At 35.9% G+C, this 23,578-nt stretch overlaps 3 protein-coding genes across 3 annotated transcripts; all 3 read left to right on the forward strand.

The window, feature by feature from the left end:
- The first annotated feature begins 768 nt into the window (after positions 1-768).
- LOC148583451 (mRNA export factor GLE1-like) lies at positions 769-5,958 on the forward strand. The gene is made up of 10 exons (XM_088511228.1): positions 769-978; positions 1,059-1,113; positions 1,937-2,020; positions 2,249-2,319; positions 3,208-3,289; positions 3,868-3,942; positions 4,664-4,747; positions 4,965-5,096; positions 5,272-5,394; positions 5,483-5,958. The coding sequence occupies exons 3-10, from the start codon at positions 1,940-1,942 to the stop codon at positions 5,699-5,701; spliced, it is 867 nt and encodes a 288-aa protein (XP_088367354.1). The 5' UTR covers positions 769-978; positions 1,059-1,113; positions 1,937-1,939; the 3' UTR covers positions 5,702-5,958.
- Positions 5,959-8,659: 2,701 nt separating this feature from the next.
- LOC148583452 (mRNA export factor GLE1-like) lies at positions 8,660-13,849 on the forward strand. Its single transcript, XM_088511229.1, has 10 exons — positions 8,660-8,869; positions 8,950-9,004; positions 9,828-9,911; positions 10,140-10,210; positions 11,099-11,180; positions 11,759-11,833; positions 12,555-12,638; positions 12,856-12,987; positions 13,163-13,285; positions 13,374-13,849. Exons 3-10 carry the CDS (start codon positions 9,831-9,833, stop codon positions 13,590-13,592), a joined length of 867 nt encoding a protein of 288 aa, XP_088367355.1. The 5' UTR covers positions 8,660-8,869; positions 8,950-9,004; positions 9,828-9,830; the 3' UTR covers positions 13,593-13,849.
- Positions 13,850-16,559: 2,710 nt separating this feature from the next.
- On the forward strand, positions 16,560-21,749 carry LOC148583453 (mRNA export factor GLE1-like). Its single transcript, XM_088511232.1, has 10 exons — positions 16,560-16,769; positions 16,850-16,904; positions 17,728-17,811; positions 18,040-18,110; positions 18,999-19,080; positions 19,659-19,733; positions 20,455-20,538; positions 20,756-20,887; positions 21,063-21,185; positions 21,274-21,749. Exons 3-10 carry the CDS (start codon positions 17,731-17,733, stop codon positions 21,490-21,492), a joined length of 867 nt encoding a protein of 288 aa, XP_088367358.1. The 5' UTR covers positions 16,560-16,769; positions 16,850-16,904; positions 17,728-17,730; the 3' UTR covers positions 21,493-21,749.
- Positions 21,750-23,578: the final 1,829 nt, after the last annotated feature.

Genomic DNA, 23,578 nt, shown 5'->3' on the forward strand with positions numbered 1-23,578 from the left:
GTGCATAGGTCAGTGATATAAGACAAAAACCCTACTTTTCATGAATTTCGTTACGTTTGGTTACTTTTTAAAATGTGTTTTTGTCATAGTAAATCCATTAGGAATCGTTCATTAGGAATCATGAGTTTTTATTAATAATAATTAGGAATTCTTATATCTTAAAGATTAGCAGTCCTTATTAAATTTTTATCAAGATTTCTGGTATTCTTAGGATTTGGATTTGTAGCCAATATAAAGGCATGCTTTGGTGTTTTTGGAATCATTGTTGTTCATTAAATAAAATTTATTTTGAGAGATTCTCTTTTTTACTTGTGGATTCCATAGATTTTCCTGGAGGACTTTAGAACGTTTGGAGTTATCGTGCAACAATTGGTTTTTAAAAGATCAAAATAAACAGTAAAAATGGACAAATTACTCAATAGAGAAATACCAGTTCAATAGTGTTATTTTATCTGATTCTCCCTTAGAAATACCAGTTGCCGTTCGAAACATCTGCAAAAATGTCGAAGCTTTTTGGTGGGTATTTTTATTTATTTATTTATTTTTATTTTTTTTTTTCTTGAGAAAGAGATGAAAAATAAGAAGAAGCGCGGGATCTGATTTTCCCCTTTCCAACATTTTTTTTAGCCTCAGGAATATGTCATCCACTAAAAAAGTAGGTGTTTTATTCTGAGCCATTAGATGCATTCAATGGCTCAGATTTGTAAAAAAATCCACGGCTAGCCGGGAATCTTGATGAGGAACCGACCTAAAAAAAGTTAAAAAACCCCTAACCCTAAGCCTAAATTTAATTGTTCCGGAGACTATCACCTGCCGCCCTTCTCTCTCTCAGACGCTCTCGACGTCTCGCTCTCTCACCTTCAGACCGACGATTCTCTGTTCTCGGCGTCTCGCTCCTCGCGGCCTCGCTTCTGTGGCTCTGACTCTCCGTGCTCTCCTCGCCTCTCACGGACTGTCTCGTCTCGCCTCTCAGTGAAGGTATGTTTGGTTTTGTTTAGATTCAGAGGCTCTCACGGTTTTCTCGCCTCACGGTTTCTTTTGTTTTGTTTGGTTTTCAGCCCATCTTGTTGAGATTCAGAGTCTGCCCTCGACGCTCTCAACCAGTGTGTAACGGTAATGCGTGTTTTTCAGTCTGGGTTTTTTGATTTAGATCGGAATGTGATTTGAAGGTTGATTTTTGTTGATGGGTAAGCCGTATTTAGGGTTTATGGGTAGCGTTCTTTTTGCCCATGTGATCACTTTTGGTTTTGTAGGTTCACTTGGTTGAATGAATTTGATATCTTGATCTGTGTTTGTTTGCTTTCATTTGGGTGTGCGATTATGTGTCATTTACAAGTCTTGAAGTAACTTATTTTGAATTATTTTGTGTGTAATATGTGTAGTCTTTACCCTTTTTGTCTCTGTTTTTTCTTGTTTTTTTCGTTTTGATTTCTCCTCCTCTGGTAGTGGCACATAGATCCCGTTTTTTTTAGTTGTTTTTGGATTTCTAATATGAGTCTGATTGTTCTAAATCTGAATCTCAGATTTTTTGTGGGTTAAATCTAGGTTTTCTAATCTTTAGGGAAATATATGGGCCTTGTGTTGTCATTTTTAGGGATTCTTTTTTAAACAAACATCTTGTTTGCTGAACCGCATCAAATCTCTGCAAAAGCACATCTGAAGCATACAAAAGCAAAGTGCAGTAACTCCGTCTCTTGATCATTTGATAAACCTCTGTTTCAAACAAACCCCACCAAAAAAATTGTCAAAAATGCATACAAAACCCACCAAGAAAATCATCAAGCACACAAATAAACACTATGAAAAACTAATTCATTTTTTTTTGGGTGAGAGCAATTCATGGAGTGAAGAAATATTCTGCAACAATAGTCATTTGTCTTGCCATTTTTTTTTATATGCATTAACTTTTTTTGTGTGCGCGCGTGTTTTTTTGTAGAAAATGGTTGTCGACGCTTCACAGGGGAGACTACAAAATGAGATAGACAAAAGAAACAACGCTTTAAGGTTGACTTACAATAAGGTATTGCTAGGCTCTACAGATATTAAGTTTTGAGATTTTGAATATTTATTTTCCTTAAGTTTATTGACGCCTGGATAATGTTGTTTGTAGATTAGATTTCTAATTGTTAGCAAGTTATTTTATTGAATTCAAAGTATACGATATATAGGACCTCCTACAATTTTTCCTTTGGGGTATGTTGACCTGCTTCCTTTATATAGTGAGTGACATGTTCTCTTTTTTTGTTAGGATTTCAGCAGCGTTGAAAGACATATTTCTAGGTTGATCAGACAAATAAGTGGGACCAAAGAGACTGTCAGGTGAGTTGGATTAGAGTTTCATTGAATCCAGCCAAAGTTTTCGTAATCAATAGGCTTTGGTTTTCTTATATTATCTACATTCCTGTACCTAATTTTTATTTTTATTTTTGGCATTCATTCAATTCTTAAGTTACACGCACCCAATGGTTTTCGAACCCACTATTTCACCCTCCACCCCATTTTTATTGCGGGAGTACGTATTTTTTGAGCTAGAGCTCATTGACTAGTACGCCCTAAATTATATTATCACGATAAGTATGCAAATGACATCAATTTTTTCCCTTCATACTAGCCAATCACAACTTTTCTTGGGACTTGCCCTAACAGTGATATGAAAGACTTAGTTTTTGCCTGCCTTCGAGTGGATTTTTACCCTCGACTTTGGTGGACCAGATTGGCTGGTTGGAACGGTAAATTAAGTGCCAACCCCTTGGCCATTTTGGTTTTTTTTTTGACTGCATCATTCAAGACACTAAACTAATAAAGTGATTGTAACTGATCAGACTGGTTGATTTATCTTCTGTTATTCATTTGTGAAGAATGTACTTACTGCTTCAACCTCTTAAGATAGATGACGGATTTCTTATTTTTGAGATGATTTGATCTAGTGGCATGATTTAGGTTGGAGTCTGTATGAACTTACTACTGAGGCATTTTATGGCTTTTGGCATGATAGCTGATTGTCTTCTAAGGCTCTAGTTAGCCAATCCATCAGCTTTAGCTTGCATAGCTGTAGAGAAGATGAGTTTCTTTCTAAGGCTAAGCAAGTCTCACTGTTAAAGAACTCAAATTTTGGTTTCATTCATGATCTTCATTTTGGTTAAAATTCTTTGCAATAATGGAATTAATACTTCTGTATCTTTGTTTTTATCAATTTACAACTTGCAGTGAAAAGTCGCATGATATTTTGAAGATTTTCAATGATCCTCTTTGCCCTCAATCCATTAGCATTGCAGCGTTTGCAAATAAGGTAATTTCAACTATTTGGCCAAAGACGTGCATTTTTTTTTCTTCCTTGATTTATTTTTTGTTTGTATCATCGAAGTCATGAGAATGGGAAGGATAGAGGGAAAACTTTGAAACGTACATGTTAAATATGTTTAATGTTGGAAAATATGGGATTTTATTTGGTATATGGAAATAGAGTTGAAGGACGACATTTAGAATTTGATCTAAATACTCTGTAAGCGTACGTGCAAATCAAAACAACGGAGAAGGTAGAACTTAGAAATTAGGTTTAACCATCGTATTGTAAAAGTTCTCTACCATGAACTCGCCATGGGGTTTAGAAAGAGAAAAAAAATCTTAACATGACTTTTATTACCATGTAGGGCCTTAACAGTTTGAGATTGTCTGACAATGAAATTTAAATAGTCATTTCCTCTTATTTTAGGAAATTAATTGGATCTAGTCTTGAGAGGCTCTTCAGCTCATATTTTTTGTCATCATATTTGATTAGTCTTAGACTTTCTACTATTATGATCTGGTTTGAAATTTTGCGATCACAGGATACTTATATAAAACCCTCGTTATCCAATTTTGATACAGGTTGTCTCCCGCTGTGAAAGCCTTGAAAACGATGCATTTGCATGCGGCCATGTCATTGTTCTTGTTACTTCACAGGTACATCATGTTGAATTCATTGGTATTGTTGGATGTTGGTTAAAGAGATCTGGTTAATGGCTGTTGGATGCTCTTTTTAACTTTCTTTTACACATTAGGATGATATTCAAAGGTTGGAAAACTAATGGATCCATTTCAAAACTTCAAAATATTGCTACATTACGGACTATTTTGACTTGTTTTGTGCTTATGAGAGAAAACATGCGTACGCTCTGTAAGCTGAGGGTGATGTCAGCTTGATGCAGATAGTAGCGGTATACTTGTTATGGTGAGGGTTTGATGTGGGCACCTTTTAGCGATATCTTAATGAAACAAAGCCTAGAGGGGTTTCATGGAAGGCATTATTGTGAAATTGGAAGAAGTCCTCACATCAGGATTTAGATGTTTGTTCTTGTATTCCTATTCTTCTGGAAATACACATGCCAGACACATACATTGATATGACTAGTAAAGTGCACAAGTTCTCACATCAAACATTTTAATCATAGTAATCCTAATCACGAAGAAAGCTAATGCCATTTCTTCATTTCATATGTACGTGCATGCATGTTTGTAGGAAGAAATTGTGTGCTCCTTTCCTTGGAATCAGTGTTTAAGCAATCATAAAGTCTTGCTATGCTAAAGCAACTCATCCATTTAGCAATATTGATTTCTAAATTTACTGAAGATATAGAGTTTTCTCTGTACAATTGCACTGATATTTGCTCATCTTTCGATTCAGGTTCCACTTGCAATGGATCTCCTTCTAGCTGAGCTCCACAGAGCTTGCATTTACACTGTTCCAAAGCACATAATGTACTCAAAGGTGACGTTTATTAACTCAAAGAAGCTGTTTATTAATGTTTGGTATCATCGTGCCATGGTGATTTTTATAATTATTCTTTCAAGTTTTTGACGAATCCAATAAAATAGTAAAGTGGAAAGTTTTAAATTGCTTGGCCTTCTCTCTTGTTACTGCTGCTCTTGTTTTGGATTTGGCTGTGACTATGGAATTTTTTAAATTAATTTTTTTACTACTTCAGTCGGCATTTGAATCCAAAGAGGCTTATTACAAGGCTATTGGATACCAAAAAAGCGACGGAAAGATTGAGAGCACCGAGGACTATTTGAGACGGTTGGAGTCCTACATGAAACTGTATGGGGCTTTGATTCAGGTTTGTATCTAGGACCTTATGCTTTAGACTTTTTATGTGTTGAAGTGCTTTATTTTTAGTTATAGGCAATTCACAAAAAGCAAGCTTTGTTGGTATGGTACTACTATCACATCTATCTTTAGTCTCTTTATTCATGAAAACAAAAGCAGCTTACCAAGAATGACTGTTTTGGCAGACGGAAGTAGAGGGCGTCCAGAACGTACATGGTTTGAAAGAAGGTTGGGCATGGATTGCAAGGTTCTTGAACACTCTTCCTGCTAATCAATATACGGGTGTTGCCCTGTATGCATTCCTGAAAGTAAGTTGAGTCGGTATAGAAACATAATGCATTTTCACAACATAATATTTGAAAACCTTTGAGGTTAAAAGTTTGCATGTTTCCACAGATGGCAGGCTTTGCTCTCTTCAGAAAATACAAATCTCAATTCGTGAAAATGCTTAGCATCATCTCTAACAACTTTCTGGAAGCACTTAAAGCACGTGAAGAGCCCGGGTTAAGGGCAACCGTCGTCGGGATCCAATCCTACATAGAAGACAAAAGGTTCCTCGAGGAGCCAGAGGGAAGGGGTCTGCAAGGTTCTTTGCTATCAAGTGTTTTGGTGTGAGAGCAAGCCGGGAATAGAGGATGGAAACGATGGGATTTGATTTGATTTTCAAGAACTACATGTTGTATATGTGTCAGCCATTTTTTTTTATTTGATTTGAGTTTTAATAAGAGAATGTGTCGTTTGAAGTTGCAAATTATTTTGTATGTGGACCAATGTGCTTGTGAAATTTGTTAAGAAAGGTTGTGTAGATGAGTCAAATTGTTTTGATAAATGACTCCAGTATAAATTCAATTGAAATTGTCAGGTTCAACTCACCTACCCTGCTTATAGTTGCTGAAAAAACATTGTATGTACCAATGTTTATCAAAACAGAAACAATACAAAACAACAGGCATTGTGCCACTTGAAATTTATTCAATTATGCGACTTGAAAGCCATTGTGCGACTTGAAATTGATTCAGTTCTCGTTTTATGAACCAATGTCCCAAACAAAGAAGACTTATTGGAAAATTATCTGTCACTGTCCCAATTCCCTGGCAGGAGTTCACTAATAGGGAAAAATTCACTTTACCCCTTCGAAGTTTCAGGGGTTTCTCAATTCGAACCTTAATGTTTAAAAATTGGCAATGTACCCCCCTAATGTTTCAAAAATTTTCAATTTAGACCCTCTGTTACTAATTTTTGTCTAATTAGACGGAAATCATCCCACGTGCATCTCACCTGGGATTTTGATGCTCTCTATTCCAATTTTACCCTCATTAAAGCCTATGAAAGTACGTAATTACCCTTATTAAAACCTATGAAATTACGTAATTACCTTCAATTTCAGAGGTTTTAATGAGGGCAAAATTAGAATAGAGGGCATCAAAATCCCACGTGAGACGCCTATGGGATGATTTCCATCAAATTAGACGGAAATTAGTAACGGAGGGTCTGAATTGAAAATTTTTGAAACATTAAGGGGGTACATTGCCAATTTTTAAACATTGAGGTTCAAATTGAAAAACTCCTGAAACTTCAGGGGGTAAAGTGAATTTAACCCTCACTAATAATAAGATCAAAATGTTTATTGAATGCTTCAACAGGCACATGGGAGAATTCCTCTGAAATAATTAGTGTCGAAATAATACAATTTACTAAATTTTGCAGACAACTTTTAAGGTTTACCTTCAATTCTAGTGCATGGATTTTTTTTTTTCTAAAAGCATTAATAACATTTTCGTAACCAAGATGCGACATAGATTTGATGAAGGGACATTCCTCCAAAATCAGGCCACATTGGCACCCGTCTGCCAATACTCTTATTTAGGCACACCGTAATTCATCAATGTATACATTTTTATTTTGGGGAAAATCCATTTTCCTCCCCTGAAGTTTCAGTGGTTTTTCAATTTGAACCTCAAAGTTTAAAAATTGGCAATGTATCCCCCCCTAATGTTTCAAAAATTTTCAATTTAAACCTTCCGTTACTAATTTCCGTTAAATTGGACGGAAATTTGTTTTAAAAAGGCTGAGGGTAATTAGGTAATTTCATAGATTTCCATCCAATTTGACGGAAATTAGTAACAGAATGTTTAAATTGAAAATTTTTGAAACACTAGGGGGGTACATTGCCAATTTTTAAACTTTGGGATTCAAATTAAAAAAACCCCTGAAACTTTAGGGGGGTAAAGTGGATTTTTCCCTTTTATTTTTTTATTGGATAACCACTCTTGACTCAGCAGAGAATAACACTTATTTTGAAAAAGCCCCCCGTTGGCCTAGTGGTTGAGGCTTGTGGTCTTATGGGAATATCACCTCATTGATCCCAAGTTCGAGACTTGCTAGGTGCAAACTCCCTCTTGGAGGGTGTAAAAGCCAGCGATTTACCCGAATCCGTGTAGGAAAACTTCCGAGGGTGCGGTGCACGGGTCCGAGGTTTACTCTGCAGGGGTGGGTTTCCCGTCATAAAAAAATAAAATAAAATAAAACTCATTTTGAGGAATTGAAAAAAATCAGAACATGCACATGGCATTGACCAGCATGTACTCCCTCACACTAGTCATGTCACTGTCCAACACAGGCATGACTTCTTTGTTGCTCCAAGAACAAGAACAATTCATTGCTAAACAATCTTGCAAATGCAGACTCAGTTATGTTGTCACCAACTTTGGCTTCTCTAAAATAATGGAATCAGACATGAGTGTATGAAATAATCAATGGACAGTCAAGTCTCACTAATTAGGAGCTACGATATTTGAGGTCTATGTGCATAGGTCAGTGATATAAGACAAAAACCCTACTTTTCATGAATTTCGTTACGTTTGGTTACTTTTTAAAATGTGTTTTTGTCATAGTAAATCCATTAGGAATCGTTCATTAGGAATCATGAGTTTTTATTAATAATAATTAGGAATTCTTATATCTTAAAGATTAGCAGTCCTTATTAAATTTTTATCAAGATTTCTGGTATTCTTAGGATTTGGATTTGTAGCCAATATAAAGGCATGCTTTGGTGTTTTTGGAATCATTGTTGTTCATTAAATAAAATTTATTTTGAGAGATTCTCTTTTTTACTTGTGGATTCCATAGATTTTCCTGGAGGACTTTAGAACGTTTGGAGTTATCGTGCAACAATTGGTTTTTAAAAGATCAAAATAAACAGTAAAAATGGACAAATTACTCAATAGAGAAATACCAGTTCAATAGTGTTATTTTATCTGATTCTCCCTTAGAAATACCAGTTGCCGTTCGAAACATCTGCAAAAATGTCGAAGCTTTTTGGTGGGTATTTTTATTTATTTATTTATTTTTATTTTTTTTTTTCTTGAGAAAGAGATGAAAAATAAGAAGAAGCGCGGGATCTGATTTTCCCCTTTCCAACATTTTTTTTAGCCTCAGGAATATGTCATCCACTAAAAAAGTAGGTGTTTTATTCTGAGCCATTAGATGCATTCAATGGCTCAGATTTGTAAAAAAATCCACGGCTAGCCGGGAATCTTGATGAGGAACCGACCTAAAAAAAGTTAAAAAACCCCTAACCCTAAGCCTAAATTTAATTGTTCCGGAGACTATCACCTGCCGCCCTTCTCTCTCTCAGACGCTCTCGACGTCTCGCTCTCTCACCTTCAGACCGACGATTCTCTGTTCTCGGCGTCTCGCTCCTCGCGGCCTCGCTTCTGTGGCTCTGACTCTCCGTGCTCTCCTCGCCTCTCACGGACTGTCTCGTCTCGCCTCTCAGTGAAGGTATGTTTGGTTTTGTTTAGATTCAGAGGCTCTCACGGTTTTCTCGCCTCACGGTTTCTTTTGTTTTGTTTGGTTTTCAGCCCATCTTGTTGAGATTCAGAGTCTGCCCTCGACGCTCTCAACCAGTGTGTAACGGTAATGCGTGTTTTTCAGTCTGGGTTTTTTGATTTAGATCGGAATGTGATTTGAAGGTTGATTTTTGTTGATGGGTAAGCCGTATTTAGGGTTTATGGGTAGCGTTCTTTTTGCCCATGTGATCACTTTTGGTTTTGTAGGTTCACTTGGTTGAATGAATTTGATATCTTGATCTGTGTTTGTTTGCTTTCATTTGGGTGTGCGATTATGTGTCATTTACAAGTCTTGAAGTAACTTATTTTGAATTATTTTGTGTGTAATATGTGTAGTCTTTACCCTTTTTGTCTCTGTTTTTTCTTGTTTTTTTCGTTTTGATTTCTCCTCCTCTGGTAGTGGCACATAGATCCCGTTTTTTTTAGTTGTTTTTGGATTTCTAATATGAGTCTGATTGTTCTAAATCTGAATCTCAGATTTTTTGTGGGTTAAATCTAGGTTTTCTAATCTTTAGGGAAATATATGGGCCTTGTGTTGTCATTTTTAGGGATTCTTTTTTAAACAAACATCTTGTTTGCTGAACCGCATCAAATCTCTGCAAAAGCACATCTGAAGCATACAAAAGCAAAGTGCAGTAACTCCGTCTCTTGATCATTTGATAAACCTCTGTTTCAAACAAACCCCACCAAAAAAATTGTCAAAAATGCATACAAAACCCACCAAGAAAATCATCAAGCACACAAATAAACACTATGAAAAACTAATTCATTTTTTTTTGGGTGAGAGCAATTCATGGAGTGAAGAAATATTCTGCAACAATAGTCATTTGTCTTGCCATTTTTTTTTATATGCATTAACTTTTTTTGTGTGCGCGCGTGTTTTTTTGTAGAAAATGGTTGTCGACGCTTCACAGGGGAGACTACAAAATGAGATAGACAAAAGAAACAACGCTTTAAGGTTGACTTACAATAAGGTATTGCTAGGCTCTACAGATATTAAGTTTTGAGATTTTGAATATTTATTTTCCTTAAGTTTATTGACGCCTGGATAATGTTGTTTGTAGATTAGATTTCTAATTGTTAGCAAGTTATTTTATTGAATTCAAAGTATACGATATATAGGACCTCCTACAATTTTTCCTTTGGGGTATGTTGACCTGCTTCCTTTATATAGTGAGTGACATGTTCTCTTTTTTTGTTAGGATTTCAGCAGCGTTGAAAGACATATTTCTAGGTTGATCAGACAAATAAGTGGGACCAAAGAGACTGTCAGGTGAGTTGGATTAGAGTTTCATTGAATCCAGCCAAAGTTTTCGTAATCAATAGGCTTTGGTTTTCTTATATTATCTACATTCCTGTACCTAATTTTTATTTTTATTTTTGGCATTCATTCAATTCTTAAGTTACACGCACCCAATGGTTTTCGAACCCACTATTTCACCCTCCACCCCATTTTTATTGCGGGAGTACGTATTTTTTGAGCTAGAGCTCATTGACTAGTACGCCCTAAATTATATTATCACGATAAGTATGCAAATGACATCAATTTTTTCCCTTCATACTAGCCAATCACAACTTTTCTTGGGACTTGCCCTAACAGTGATATGAAAGACTTAGTTTTTGCCTGCCTTCGAGTGGATTTTTACCCTCGACTTTGGTGGACCAGATTGGCTGGTTGGAACGGTAAATTAAGTGCCAACCCCTTGGCCATTTTGGTTTTTTTTTTGACTGCATCATTCAAGACACTAAACTAATAAAGTGATTGTAACTGATCAGACTGGTTGATTTATCTTCTGTTATTCATTTGTGAAGAATGTACTTACTGCTTCAACCTCTTAAGATAGATGACGGATTTCTTATTTTTGAGATGATTTGATCTAGTGGCATGATTTAGGTTGGAGTCTGTATGAACTTACTACTGAGGCATTTTATGGCTTTTGGCATGATAGCTGATTGTCTTCTAAGGCTCTAGTTAGCCAATCCATCAGCTTTAGCTTGCATAGCTGTAGAGAAGATGAGTTTCTTTCTAAGGCTAAGCAAGTCTCACTGTTAAAGAACTCAAATTTTGGTTTCATTCATGATCTTCATTTTGGTTAAAATTCTTTGCAATAATGGAATTAATACTTCTGTATCTTTGTTTTTATCAATTTACAACTTGCAGTGAAAAGTCGCATGATATTTTGAAGATTTTCAATGATCCTCTTTGCCCTCAATCCATTAGCATTGCAGCGTTTGCAAATAAGGTAATTTCAACTATTTGGCCAAAGACGTGCATTTTTTTTTCTTCCTTGATTTATTTTTTGTTTGTATCATCGAAGTCATGAGAATGGGAAGGATAGAGGGAAAACTTTGAAACGTACATGTTAAATATGTTTAATGTTGGAAAATATGGGATTTTATTTGGTATATGGAAATAGAGTTGAAGGACGACATTTAGAATTTGATCTAAATACTCTGTAAGCGTACGTGCAAATCAAAACAACGGAGAAGGTAGAACTTAGAAATTAGGTTTAACCATCGTATTGTAAAAGTTCTCTACCATGAACTCGCCATGGGGTTTAGAAAGAGAAAAAAAATCTTAACATGACTTTTATTACCATGTAGGGCCTTAACAGTTTGAGATTGTCTGACAATGAAATTTAAATAGTCATTTCCTCTTATTTTAGGAAATTAATTGGATCTAGTCTTGAGAGGCTCTTCAGCTCATATTTTTTGTCATCATATTTGATTAGTCTTAGACTTTCTACTATTATGATCTGGTTTGAAATTTTGCGATCACAGGATACTTATATAAAACCCTCGTTATCCAATTTTGATACAGGTTGTCTCCCGCTGTGAAAGCCTTGAAAACGATGCATTTGCATGCGGCCATGTCATTGTTCTTGTTACTTCACAGGTACATCATGTTGAATTCATTGGTATTGTTGGATGTTGGTTAAAGAGATCTGGTTAATGGCTGTTGGATGCTCTTTTTAACTTTCTTTTACACATTAGGATGATATTCAAAGGTTGGAAAACTAATGGATCCATTTCAAAACTTCAAAATATTGCTACATTACGGACTATTTTGACTTGTTTTGTGCTTATGAGAGAAAACATGCGTACGCTCTGTAAGCTGAGGGTGATGTCAGCTTGATGCAGATAGTAGCGGTATACTTGTTATGGTGAGGGTTTGATGTGGGCACCTTTTAGCGATATCTTAATGAAACAAAGCCTAGAGGGGTTTCATGGAAGGCATTATTGTGAAATTGGAAGAAGTCCTCACATCAGGATTTAGATGTTTGTTCTTGTATTCCTATTCTTCTGGAAATACACATGCCAGACACATACATTGATATGACTAGTAAAGTGCACAAGTTCTCACATCAAACATTTTAATCATAGTAATCCTAATCACGAAGAAAGCTAATGCCATTTCTTCATTTCATATGTACGTGCATGCATGTTTGTAGGAAGAAATTGTGTGCTCCTTTCCTTGGAATCAGTGTTTAAGCAATCATAAAGTCTTGCTATGCTAAAGCAACTCATCCATTTAGCAATATTGATTTCTAAATTTACTGAAGATATAGAGTTTTCTCTGTACAATTGCACTGATATTTGCTCATCTTTCGATTCAGGTTCCACTTGCAATGGATCTCCTTCTAGCTGAGCTCCACAGAGCTTGCATTTACACTGTTCCAAAGCACATAATGTACTCAAAGGTGACGTTTATTAACTCAAAGAAGCTGTTTATTAATGTTTGGTATCATCGTGCCATGGTGATTTTTATAATTATTCTTTCAAGTTTTTGACGAATCCAATAAAATAGTAAAGTGGAAAGTTTTAAATTGCTTGGCCTTCTCTCTTGTTACTGCTGCTCTTGTTTTGGATTTGGCTGTGACTATGGAATTTTTTAAATTAATTTTTTTACTACTTCAGTCGGCATTTGAATCCAAAGAGGCTTATTACAAGGCTATTGGATACCAAAAAAGCGACGGAAAGATTGAGAGCACCGAGGACTATTTGAGACGGTTGGAGTCCTACATGAAACTGTATGGGGCTTTGATTCAGGTTTGTATCTAGGACCTTATGCTTTAGACTTTTTATGTGTTGAAGTGCTTTATTTTTAGTTATAGGCAATTCACAAAAAGCAAGCTTTGTTGGTATGGTACTACTATCACATCTATCTTTAGTCTCTTTATTCATGAAAACAAAAGCAGCTTACCAAGAATGACTGTTTTGGCAGACGGAAGTAGAGGGCGTCCAGAACGTACATGGTTTGAAAGAAGGTTGGGCATGGATTGCAAGGTTCTTGAACACTCTTCCTGCTAATCAATATACGGGTGTTGCCCTGTATGCATTCCTGAAAGTAAGTTGAGTCGGTATAGAAACATAATGCATTTTCACAACATAATATTTGAAAACCTTTGAGGTTAAAAGTTTGCATGTTTCCACAGATGGCAGGCTTTGCTCTCTTCAGAAAATACAAATCTCAATTCGTGAAAATGCTTAGCATCATCTCTAACAACTTTCTGGAAGCACTTAAAGCACGTGAAGAGCCCGGGTTAAGGGCAACCGTCGTCGGGATCCAATCCTACATAGAAGACAAAAGGTTCCTCGAGGAGCCAGAGGGAAGGGGTCTGCAAGGTTCTTTGCTATCAAGTGTTTTGGTGTGAGAGCAAGCCGGGAATAGAGGATGGAAACGATGGGATTTGATTTGATTTTCAAGAACTACATGTTGTATATGTGTCAGCCATTTTTTTTTATTTGATTTGAGTTTTAATAAGAGAATGTGTCGTTTGAAGTTGCAAATTATTTTGTATGTGGACCAATGTGCTTGTGAAATTTGTTAAGAAAGGTTGTGTAGATGAGTCAAATTGTTTTGATAAATGACTCCAGTATAAATTCAATTGAAATTGTCAGGTTCAACTCACCTACCCTGCTTATAGTTGCTGAAAAAACATTGTATGTACCAATGTTTATCAAAACAGAAACAATACAAAACAACAGGCATTGTGCCACTTGAAATTTATTCAATTATGCGACTTGAAAGCCATTGTGCGACTTGAAATTGATTCAGTTCTCGTTTTATGAACCAATGTCCCAAACAAAGAAGACTTATTGGAAAATTATCTGTCACTGTCCCAATTCCCTGGCAGGAGTTCACTAATAGGGAAAAATTCACTTTACCCCTTCGAAGTTTCAGGGGTTTCTCAATTCGAACCTTAATGTTGAAAAATTGGCAATGTACCCCCCTAATGTTTCAAAAATTTTCAATTTAGACCCTCTGTTACTAATTTTTGTCTAATTAGACGGAAATCATCCCACGTGCATCTCACCTGGGATTTTGATGCTCTTTATTCCAATTTTACCCTCATTAAAGCCTATGAAAGTACGTAATTACCCTTGCTAAAACCTATGAAATTACGTAATTACCTTCAATTTCAGAGGTTTTAATGAGGGCAAAATTAGAATAGAGGGCATCAAAATCCCACGTGAGACGCCTATGGGATGATTTCCATCAAATTAGACGGAAATTAGTAACGGAGGGTCTGAATTGAAAATTTTTGAAACATTAAGGGCGTACATTGCCAATTTTTAAACATTGAGGTTCAAATTGAAAAACTCCTGAAACTTCAGGGGGTAAAGTGAATTTAACCCTCACTAATAATAAGATCAAAATGTTTATTGAATGCTTCAACAGGCACATGGGAGAATTCCTCTGAAATAATTAGTGTCGAAATAATACAATTTACTAAATTTTGCAGACAACTTTTAAGGTTTACCTTCAATTCTAGTGCATGGATTTTTTTTTTTCTCTAAAAGCATTAATAACATTTTCGTAACCAAGATGCGACATAGATTTGATGAAGGGACATTCCTCCAAAATCAGGCCACATTGGCACCCGTCTGCCAATACTCTTATTTAGGCACACCGTAATTCATCAATGTATACATTTTTATTTTGGGAAAAATCCATTTTCCTCCCCTGAAGTTTCAGTGGTTTTTCAATTTGAACCCCAAAGTTTAAAAATTGGCAATGTATCCCCCCCTAATGTTTCCAAAATTTTCAATTTAAACCTTCCGTTACTAATTTCCGTTAAATTGGACGGAAATTTGTTTTAAAAAGCCTGAGGGTAATTAGGTAATTTCATAGATTTCCATCCAATTTGACGGAAATTAGTAACAGAATGTTTAAATTGAAAATTTTTGAAACACTAGGGGGGTACATTGCCAATTTTTAAACTTTGGGATTCAAATTAAAAAACTCCTGAAACTTTAGGGAGGTAAAGTGGATTTTTTCCTTTTATTTTTTTATTGGATAACCACTCTTGACTCAGCAGAGAATAACACTTATTTTGAAAAAGCCCCCCGTTGGCCTAGTGGTTGAGGCTTGTGGTCTTATAGGGAATATCACCTCATTGATCCCAAGTTCGAGACTTGCTAGTTGCAAACTCCCTCTTGGAGGGTGTAAAAGCCAGCGATTTACCCGAATCCGTGTAGGAAAACTTCCGAGGGTGCGGTGCACGGGTCCGAGGTTTACTCTGCAGGGGTGGGTTTCCCGTCATAAAAAAAAAAAAAAAAAAAAAAAAAAAAACTCATTTTGAGGAATTGAAAAAAATCAGAACATGCACATGGCATTGACCAGCATGTACTCCCTCACACTAGTCATGTCACTGTCCAACACAGGCATGACTTCTTTGTTGCTCCAAGAACAAGAACAATTCATTGCTAAACAATCTTGCAAATGCAGACTCAGTTATGTTGTCACCAACTTTGGCTTCTCTAAAATAATGGAATCAGACATGAGTGTATGAAATAATCAATGGACAGTCAAGTCTCACTAATTAGGAGCTACGATATTTGAGGTCTATGTGCATAGGTCAGTGATATAAGACAAAAACCCTACTTTTCATGAATTTCGTTACGTTTGGTTACTTTTTAAAATGTGTTTTTGTCATAGTAAATCCATTAGGAATCGTTCATTAGGAATCATGAGTTTTTATTAATAATAATTAGGAATTCTTATATCTTAAAGATTAGTAGTCCTTATTAAATTTTTATCAAGATTTCTGGTATTCTTAGGATTTGGATTTGTAGCCAATATAAAGGCATGCTTTGGTGTTTTTGGAATCATTGTTGTTCATTAAATAAAATTTATTTTGAGAGATTCTCTTTTTTACTTGTGGATTCCATAGATTTTCCTGGAGGACTTTAGAACGTTTGGAGTTATCGTGCAACAATTGGTTTTTAAAAGATCAAAATAAACAGTAAAAATGGACAAATTACTCAATAGAGAAATACCAGTTCAATAGTGTTATTTTATCTGATTCTCCCTTAGAAATACCAGTTGCCGTTCGAAACATCTGCAAAAATGTCGAAGCTTTTTGGTGGGTATTTTTATTTATTTATTTATTTTTATTTTTATTTTTCTTGAGAAAGAGATGAAAAATAAGAAGAAGCGCGGGATCTGATTTTCCCCTTTCCAACATTTTTTTTAGCCTCAGGAATATGTCATCCACTAAAAAAGTAGGTGTTTTATTCTGAGCCATTAGATGCATTCAATGGCTCAGATTTGTAAAAAAATCCACGGCTAGCCGGGAATCTTGATGAGGAACCGACCTAAAAAAAGTTAAAAAACCCCTAACCCTAAGCCTAAATTTAATTGTTCCGGAGACTATCACCTGCCGCCCTTCTCTCTCTCAGACGCTCTCGACGTCTCGCTCTCTCACCTTCAGACCGACGATTCTCTGTTCTCGGCGTCTCGCTCCTCGCGGCCTCGCTTCTGTGGCTCTGACTCTCCGTGCTCTCCTCGCCTCTCACGGACTGTCTCGTCTCGCCTCTCAGTGAAGGTATGTTTGGTTTTGTTTAGATTCAGAGGCTCTCACGGTTTTCTCGCCTCACGGTTTCTTTTGTTTTGTTTGGTTTTCAGCCCATCTTGTTGAGATTCAGAGTCTGCCCTCGACGCTCTCAACCAGTGTGTAACGGTAATGCGTGTTTTTCAGTCTGGGTTTTTTGATTTAGATCGGAATGTGATTTGAAGGTTGATTTTTGTTGATGGGTAAGCCGTATTTAGGGTTTATGGGTAGCGTTCTTTTTGCCCATGTGATCACTTTTGGTTTTGTAGGTTCACTTGGTTGAATGAATTTGATATCTTGATCTGTGTTTGTTTGCTTTCATTTGGGTGTGCGATTATGTGTCATTTACAAGTCTTGAAGTAACTTATTTTGAATTATTTTGTGTGTAATATGTGTAGTCTTTACCCTTTTTGTCTCTGTTTTTTCTTGTTTTTTTCGTTTTGATTTCTCCTCCTCTGGTAGTGGCACATAGATCCCGTTTTTTTTAGTTGTTTTTGGATTTCTAATATGAGTCTGATTGTTCTAAATCTGAATCTCAGATTTTTTGTGGGTTAAATCTAGGTTTTCTAATCTTTAGGGAAATATATGGGCCTTGTGTTGTCATTTTTAGGGATTCTTTTTTAAACAAACATCTTGTTTGCTGAACCGCATCAAATCTCTGCAAAAGCACATCTGAAGCATACAAAAGCAAAGTGCAGTAACTCCGTCTCTTGATCATTTGATAAACCTCTGTTTCAAACAAACCCCACCAAAAAAATTGTCAAAAATGCATACAAAACCCACCAAGAAAATCATCAAGCACACAAATAAACACTATGAAAAACTAATTCATTTTTTTTTGGGTGAGAGCAATTCATGGAGTGAAGAAATATTCTGCAACAATAGTCATTTGTCTTGCCATTTTTTTTTATATGCATTAACTTTTTTTGTGTGCGCGCGTGTTTTTTTGTAGAAAATGGTTGTCGACGCTTCACAGGGGAGACTACAAAATGAGATAGACAAAAGAAACAACGCTTTAAGGTTGACTTACAATAAGGTATTGCTAGGCTCTACAGATATTAAGTTTTGAGATTTTGAATATTTATTTTCCTTAAGTTTATTGACGCCTGGATAATGTTGTTTGTAGATTAGATTTCTAATTGTTAGCAAGTTATTTTATTGAATTCAAAGTATACGATATATAGGACCTCCTACAATTTTTCCTTTGGGGTATGTTGACCTGCTTCCTTTATATAGTGAGTGACATGTTCTCTTTTTTTGTTAGGATTTCAGCAGCGTTGAAAGACATATTTCTAGGTTGATCAGACAAATAAGTGGGACCAAAGAGACTGTCAGGTGAGTTGGATTAGAGTTTCATTGAATCCAGCCAAAGTTTTCGTAATCAATAGGCTTTGGTTTTCTTATATTATCTACATTCCTGTACCTAATTTTTATTTTTATTTTTGGCATTCATTCAATTCTTAAGTTACACGCACCCAATGGTTTTCGAACCCACTATTTCACCCTCCACCCCATTTTTATTGCGGGAGTACGTATTTTTTGAGCTAGAGCTCATTGACTAGTACGCCCTAAATTATATTATCACGATAAGTATGCAAATGACATCAATTTTTTCCCTTCATACTAGCCAATCACAACTTTTCTTGGGACTTGCCCTAACAGTGATATGAAAGACTTAGTTTTTGCCTGCCTTCGAGTGGATTTTTACCCTCGACTTTGGTGGACCAGATTGGCTGGTTGGAACGGTAAATTAAGTGCCAACCCCTTGGCCATTTTGGTTTTTTTTTTGACTGCATCATTCAAGACACTAAACTAATAAAGTGATTGTAACTGATCAGACTGGTTGATTTATCTTCTGTTATTCATTTGTGAAGAATGTACTTACTGCTTCAACCTCTTAAGATAGATGACGGATTTCTTATTTTTGAGATGATTTGATCTAGTGGCATGATTTAGGTTGGAGTCTGTATGAACTTACTACTGAGGCATTTTATGGCTTTTGGCATGATAGCTGATTGTCTTCTAAGGCTCTAGTTAGCCAATCCATCAGCTTTAGCTTGCATAGCTGTAGAGAAGATGAGTTTCTTTCTAAGGCTAAGCAAGTCTCACTGTTAAAGAACTCAAATTTTGGTTTCATTCATGATCTTCATTTTGGTTAAAATTCTTTGCAATAATGGAATTAATACTTCTGTATCTTTGTTTTTATCAATTTACAACTTGCAGTGAAAAGTCGCATGATATTTTGAAGATTTTCAATGATCCTCTTTGCCCTCAATCCATTAGCATTGCAGCGTTTGCAAATAAGGTAATTTCAACTATTTGGCCAAAGACGTGCATTTTTTTTTCTTCCTTGATTTATTTTTTGTTTGTATCATCGAAGTCATGAGAATGGGAAGGATAGAGGGAAAACTTTGAAACGTACATGTTAAATATGTTTAATGTTGGAAAATATGGGATTTTATTTGGTATATGGAAATAGAGTTGAAGGACGACATTTAGAATTTGATCTAAATACTCTGTAAGCGTACGTGCAAATCAAAACAACGGAGAAGGTAGAACTTAGAAATTAGGTTTAACCATCGTATTGTAAAAGTTCTCTACCATGAACTCGCCATGGGGTTTAGAAAGAGAAAAAAAATCTTAACATGACTTTTATTACCATGTAGGGCCTTAACAGTTTGAGATTGTCTGACAATGAAATTTAAATAGTCATTTCCTCTTATTTTAGGAAATTAATTGGATCTAGTCTTGAGAGGCTCTTCAGCTCATATTTTTTGTCATCATATTTGATTAGTCTTAGACTTTCTACTATTATGATCTGGTTTGAAATTTTGCGATCACAGGATACTTATATAAAACCCTCGTTATCCAATTTTGATACAGGTTGTCTCCCGCTGTGAAAGCCTTGAAAACGATGCATTTGCATGCGGCCATGTCATTGTTCTTGTTACTTCACAGGTACATCATGTTGAATTCATTGGTATTGTTGGATGTTGGTTAAAGAGATCTGGTTAATGGCTGTTGGATGCTCTTTTTAACTTTCTTTTACACATTAGGATGATATTCAAAGGTTGGAAAACTAATGGATCCATTTCAAAACTTCAAAATATTGCTACATTACGGACTATTTTGACTTGTTTTGTGCTTATGAGAGAAAACATGCGTACGCTCTGTAAGCTGAGGGTGATGTCAGCTTGATGCAGATAGTAGCGGTATACTTGTTATGGTGAGGGTTTGATGTGGGCACCTTTTAGCGATATCTTAATGAAACAAAGCCTAGAGGGGTTTCATGGAAGGCATTATTGTGAAATTGGAAGAAGTCCTCACATCAGGATTTAGATGTTTGTTCTTGTATTCCTATTCTTCTGGAAATACACATGCCAGACACATACATTGATATGACTAGTAAAGTGCACAAGTTCTCACATCAAACATTTTAATCATAGTAATCCTAATCACGAAGAAAGCTAATGCCATTTCTTCATTTCATATGTACGTGCATGCATGTTTGTAGGAAGAAATTGTGTGCTCCTTTCCTTGGAATCAGTGTTTAAGCAATCATAAAGTCTTGCTATGCTAAAGCAACTCATCCATTTAGCAATATTGATTTCTAAATTTACTGAAGATATAGAGTTTTCTCTGTACAATTGCACTGATATTTGCTCATCTTTCGATTCAGGTTCCACTTGCAATGGATCTCCTTCTAGCTGAGCTCCACAGAGCTTGCATTTACACTGTTCCAAAGCACATAATGTACTCAAAGGTGACGTTTATTAACTCAAAGAAGCTGTTTATTAATGTTTGGTATCATCGTGCCATGGTGATTTTTATAATTATTCTTTCAAGTTTTTGACGAATCCAATAAAATAGTAAAGTGGAAAGTTTTAAATTGCTTGGCCTTCTCTCTTGTTACTGCTGCTCTTGTTTTGGATTTGGCTGTGACTATGGAATTTTTTAAATTAATTTTTTTACTACTTCAGTCGGCATTTGAATCCAAAGAGGCTTATTACAAGGCTATTGGATACCAAAAAAGCGACGGAAAGATTGAGAGCACCGAGGACTATTTGAGACGGTTGGAGTCCTACATGAAACTGTATGGGGCTTTGATTCAGGTTTGTATCTAGGACCTTATGCTTTAGACTTTTTATGTGTTGAAGTGCTTTATTTTTAGTTATAGGCAATTCACAAAAAGCAAGCTTTGTTGGTATGGTACTACTATCACATCTATCTTTAGTCTCTTTATTCATGAAAACAAAAGCAGCTTACCAAGAATGACTGTTTTGGCAGACGGAAGTAGAGGGCGTCCAGAACGTACATGGTTTGAAAGAAGGTTGGGCATGGATTGCAAGGTTCTTGAACACTCTTCCTGCTAATCAATATACGGGTGTTGCCCTGTATGCATTCCTGAAAGTAAGTTGAGTCGGTATAGAAACATAATGCATTTTCACAACATAATATTTGAAAACCTTTGAGGTTAAAAGTTTGCATGTTTCCACAGATGGCAGGCTTTGCTCTCTTCAGAAAATACAAATCTCAATTCGTGAAAATGCTTAGCATCATCTCTAACAACTTTCTGGAAGCACTTAAAGCACGTGAAGAGCCCGGGTTAAGGGCAACCGTCGTCGGGATCCAATCCTACATAGAAGACAAAAGGTTCCTCGAGGAGCCAGAGGGAAGGGGTCTGCAAGGTTCTTTGCTATCAAGTGTTTTGGTGTGAGAGCAAGCCGGGAATAGAGGATGGAAACGATGGGATTTGATTTGATTTTCAAGAACTACATGTTGTATATGTGTCAGCCATTTTTTTTTATTTGATTTGAGTTTTAATAAGAGAATGTGTCGTTTGAAGTTGCAAATTATTTTGTATGTGGACCAATGTGCTTGTGAAATTTGTTAAGAAAGGTTGTGTAGATGAGTCAAATTGTTTTGATAAATGACTCCAGTATAAATTCAATTGAAATTGTCAGGTTCAACTCACCTACCCTGCTTATAGTTGCTGAAAAAACATTGTATGTACCAATGTTTATCAAAACAGAAACAATACAAAACAACAGGCATTGTGCCACTTGAAATTTATTCAATTATGCGACTTGAAAGCCATTGTGCGACTTGAAATTGATTCAGTTCTCGTTTTATGAACCAATGTCCCAAACAAAGAAGACTTACTGGAAAATTATCTGTCACTGTCCTAGTTCCCTAGCAGGAGTTCACTAATAATAAGATCAAAATGTTTATTGAATGCTTCAACAGGCACATGGGAGAATTCCTCTGAATTAATTAGTGTCGAAATAATACAATTTACTAAATTTTGCAGACAACTTTTAAGGTTTACCTTCAATTCTAGTGCATGGATTTTTTTTTTTCTAAAAGCATTAATAACATTTTCGTAACCAAGATGCGACATAGATTTGATGAAGGGACATTCCTCCAAAATCAGGCCACATTGGCACCCGTCTGCCAATACTCTTATTTAGGCACACCTGAAGTTTCAGTGGTTTTTCAATTTGAACCCCAAAGTTTAAAAATTGGCAATGTATCCCCCCTAATGTTTCAAAAATTTTCAATTTAAACCTTCCGTTACTAATTTCCGTTAAATTGGACGGAAATTTGTTTTAAAAAGCCTGAGGGTAATTAGGTAATTTCATAGATTTCCATCCAATTTGACGGAAATTAGTAACAGAATGTTTAAATTGAAAATTTTTGAAACATTAGGGGGGTACATTGCCAATTTTTAAACTTTGGGATTCAAATTAAAAAACCCCTGAAACTTTAGGGGGGTAAAGTGGATTTTTCCCTTTTATTTTTTTATTGGATAACCACTCCTCACTCAGCAGAGAATAACACTTATTTTGAAAAAGCCCCCCGTTGGCCTAGTGGTTGAGGCTTGTGGTCTTAGGGAATATCACCTCATTGATCCCAAGTTCGAGACTTGCTAGGTGCAAACTCCCTCTTGGAGGGTGTAAAAGCCAGCGATTTACCCGAATCCGTGTAGGAATACTTCCGAGGGTGCGGTGCACGGGTCCGAGGTTTACTCTGCAGGGGTGGGTTTCCCGTCATAAAAAAATAAAATAAAATAAAACTCATTTTGAGGAATTGAAAAAAACCAGAACATGCACATGGCATTGACCAGCATGTACTCCCTCACACTAGTCATGTCACTGTCCAACACAGGCATGACTTCTTTGTTGCTCCAAGAACAAGAACAATTCATTGCTAAACAATCTTGAAAATGCAGACTCAGTTATGTTGTCACCAACTTTGGCTTCTCTAAAATAATGGAATCAGACATGAGTGTATGAAATAATCAATGGACAGTCAAGTCTCACTAATTAGGAGCTACGATATTTGAGGTCTATGTGCATAGGTCAGTGATATAAGACAAAAACCCTACTTTTCATGAATTTCGTTACGTTTGGTTACTTTTTAAAATGTGCTTTTGTCATAGTAAATCCATTAGGAATCGTTCATTAGGAATCATGAGTTTTTATTAATAATAATTAGGAATTCTTATATCTTAAAGATTAGTAGTCCTTATTAAATTTTTATCAAGATTTCTGGTATTCTTAGGATTTGGATTTGTAGCCAATATAAAGGCATGCTTTGGTGTTTTTGGAATCATTGTTGTTCATTAAATAAAATTTATTTTGAGAGATTCTCTTTTTTACTTGTGGATTCCATAGATTTTCCTGGAGGACTTTAGAACGTTTGGAGTTATCGTGCAACAATTGGTTTTTACTTGTAGATTCCATAGATAACACAATTTCTTTCCCACTGCAACAATTGGTATCAAAGAGAGAAGTGTGGCA

This window comes from Corylus avellana, chromosome 10 (assembly GCF_965113065.1).
Source record: "Corylus avellana chromosome 10, dhCorAvel1.hap1.2, whole genome shotgun sequence".
Lineage (NCBI taxonomy): Eukaryota > Viridiplantae > Streptophyta > Magnoliopsida > Fagales > Betulaceae > Corylus > Corylus avellana.

Coding starts and splice junctions, on each gene's coding strand:
- LOC148583451 (XM_088511228.1), top strand. CDS start 1,940: ATGGTTGTCGACGCTTCACAGGGGAGACTACAAAATGAGATAGACAAA. Junction 3,290..3,867: donor TTGCAGCGTTTGCAAATAAG/GTAATTTCAACT, acceptor ATTTTGATACAG/GTTGTCTCCCGCTGTGAAAG. Junction 5,097..5,271: donor TGTATGGGGCTTTGATTCAG/GTTTGTATCTAG, acceptor CTGTTTTGGCAG/ACGGAAGTAGAGGGCGTCCA.
- LOC148583452 (XM_088511229.1), top strand. CDS start 9,831: ATGGTTGTCGACGCTTCACAGGGGAGACTACAAAATGAGATAGACAAA. Junction 12,988..13,162: donor TGTATGGGGCTTTGATTCAG/GTTTGTATCTAG, acceptor CTGTTTTGGCAG/ACGGAAGTAGAGGGCGTCCA. Junction 13,286..13,373: donor CCCTGTATGCATTCCTGAAA/GTAAGTTGAGTC, acceptor ATGTTTCCACAG/ATGGCAGGCTTTGCTCTCTT.
- LOC148583453 (XM_088511232.1), top strand. CDS start 17,731: ATGGTTGTCGACGCTTCACAGGGGAGACTACAAAATGAGATAGACAAA. Junction 19,734..20,454: donor TTGTTCTTGTTACTTCACAG/GTACATCATGTT, acceptor CTTTCGATTCAG/GTTCCACTTGCAATGGATCT. Junction 21,186..21,273: donor CCCTGTATGCATTCCTGAAA/GTAAGTTGAGTC, acceptor ATGTTTCCACAG/ATGGCAGGCTTTGCTCTCTT.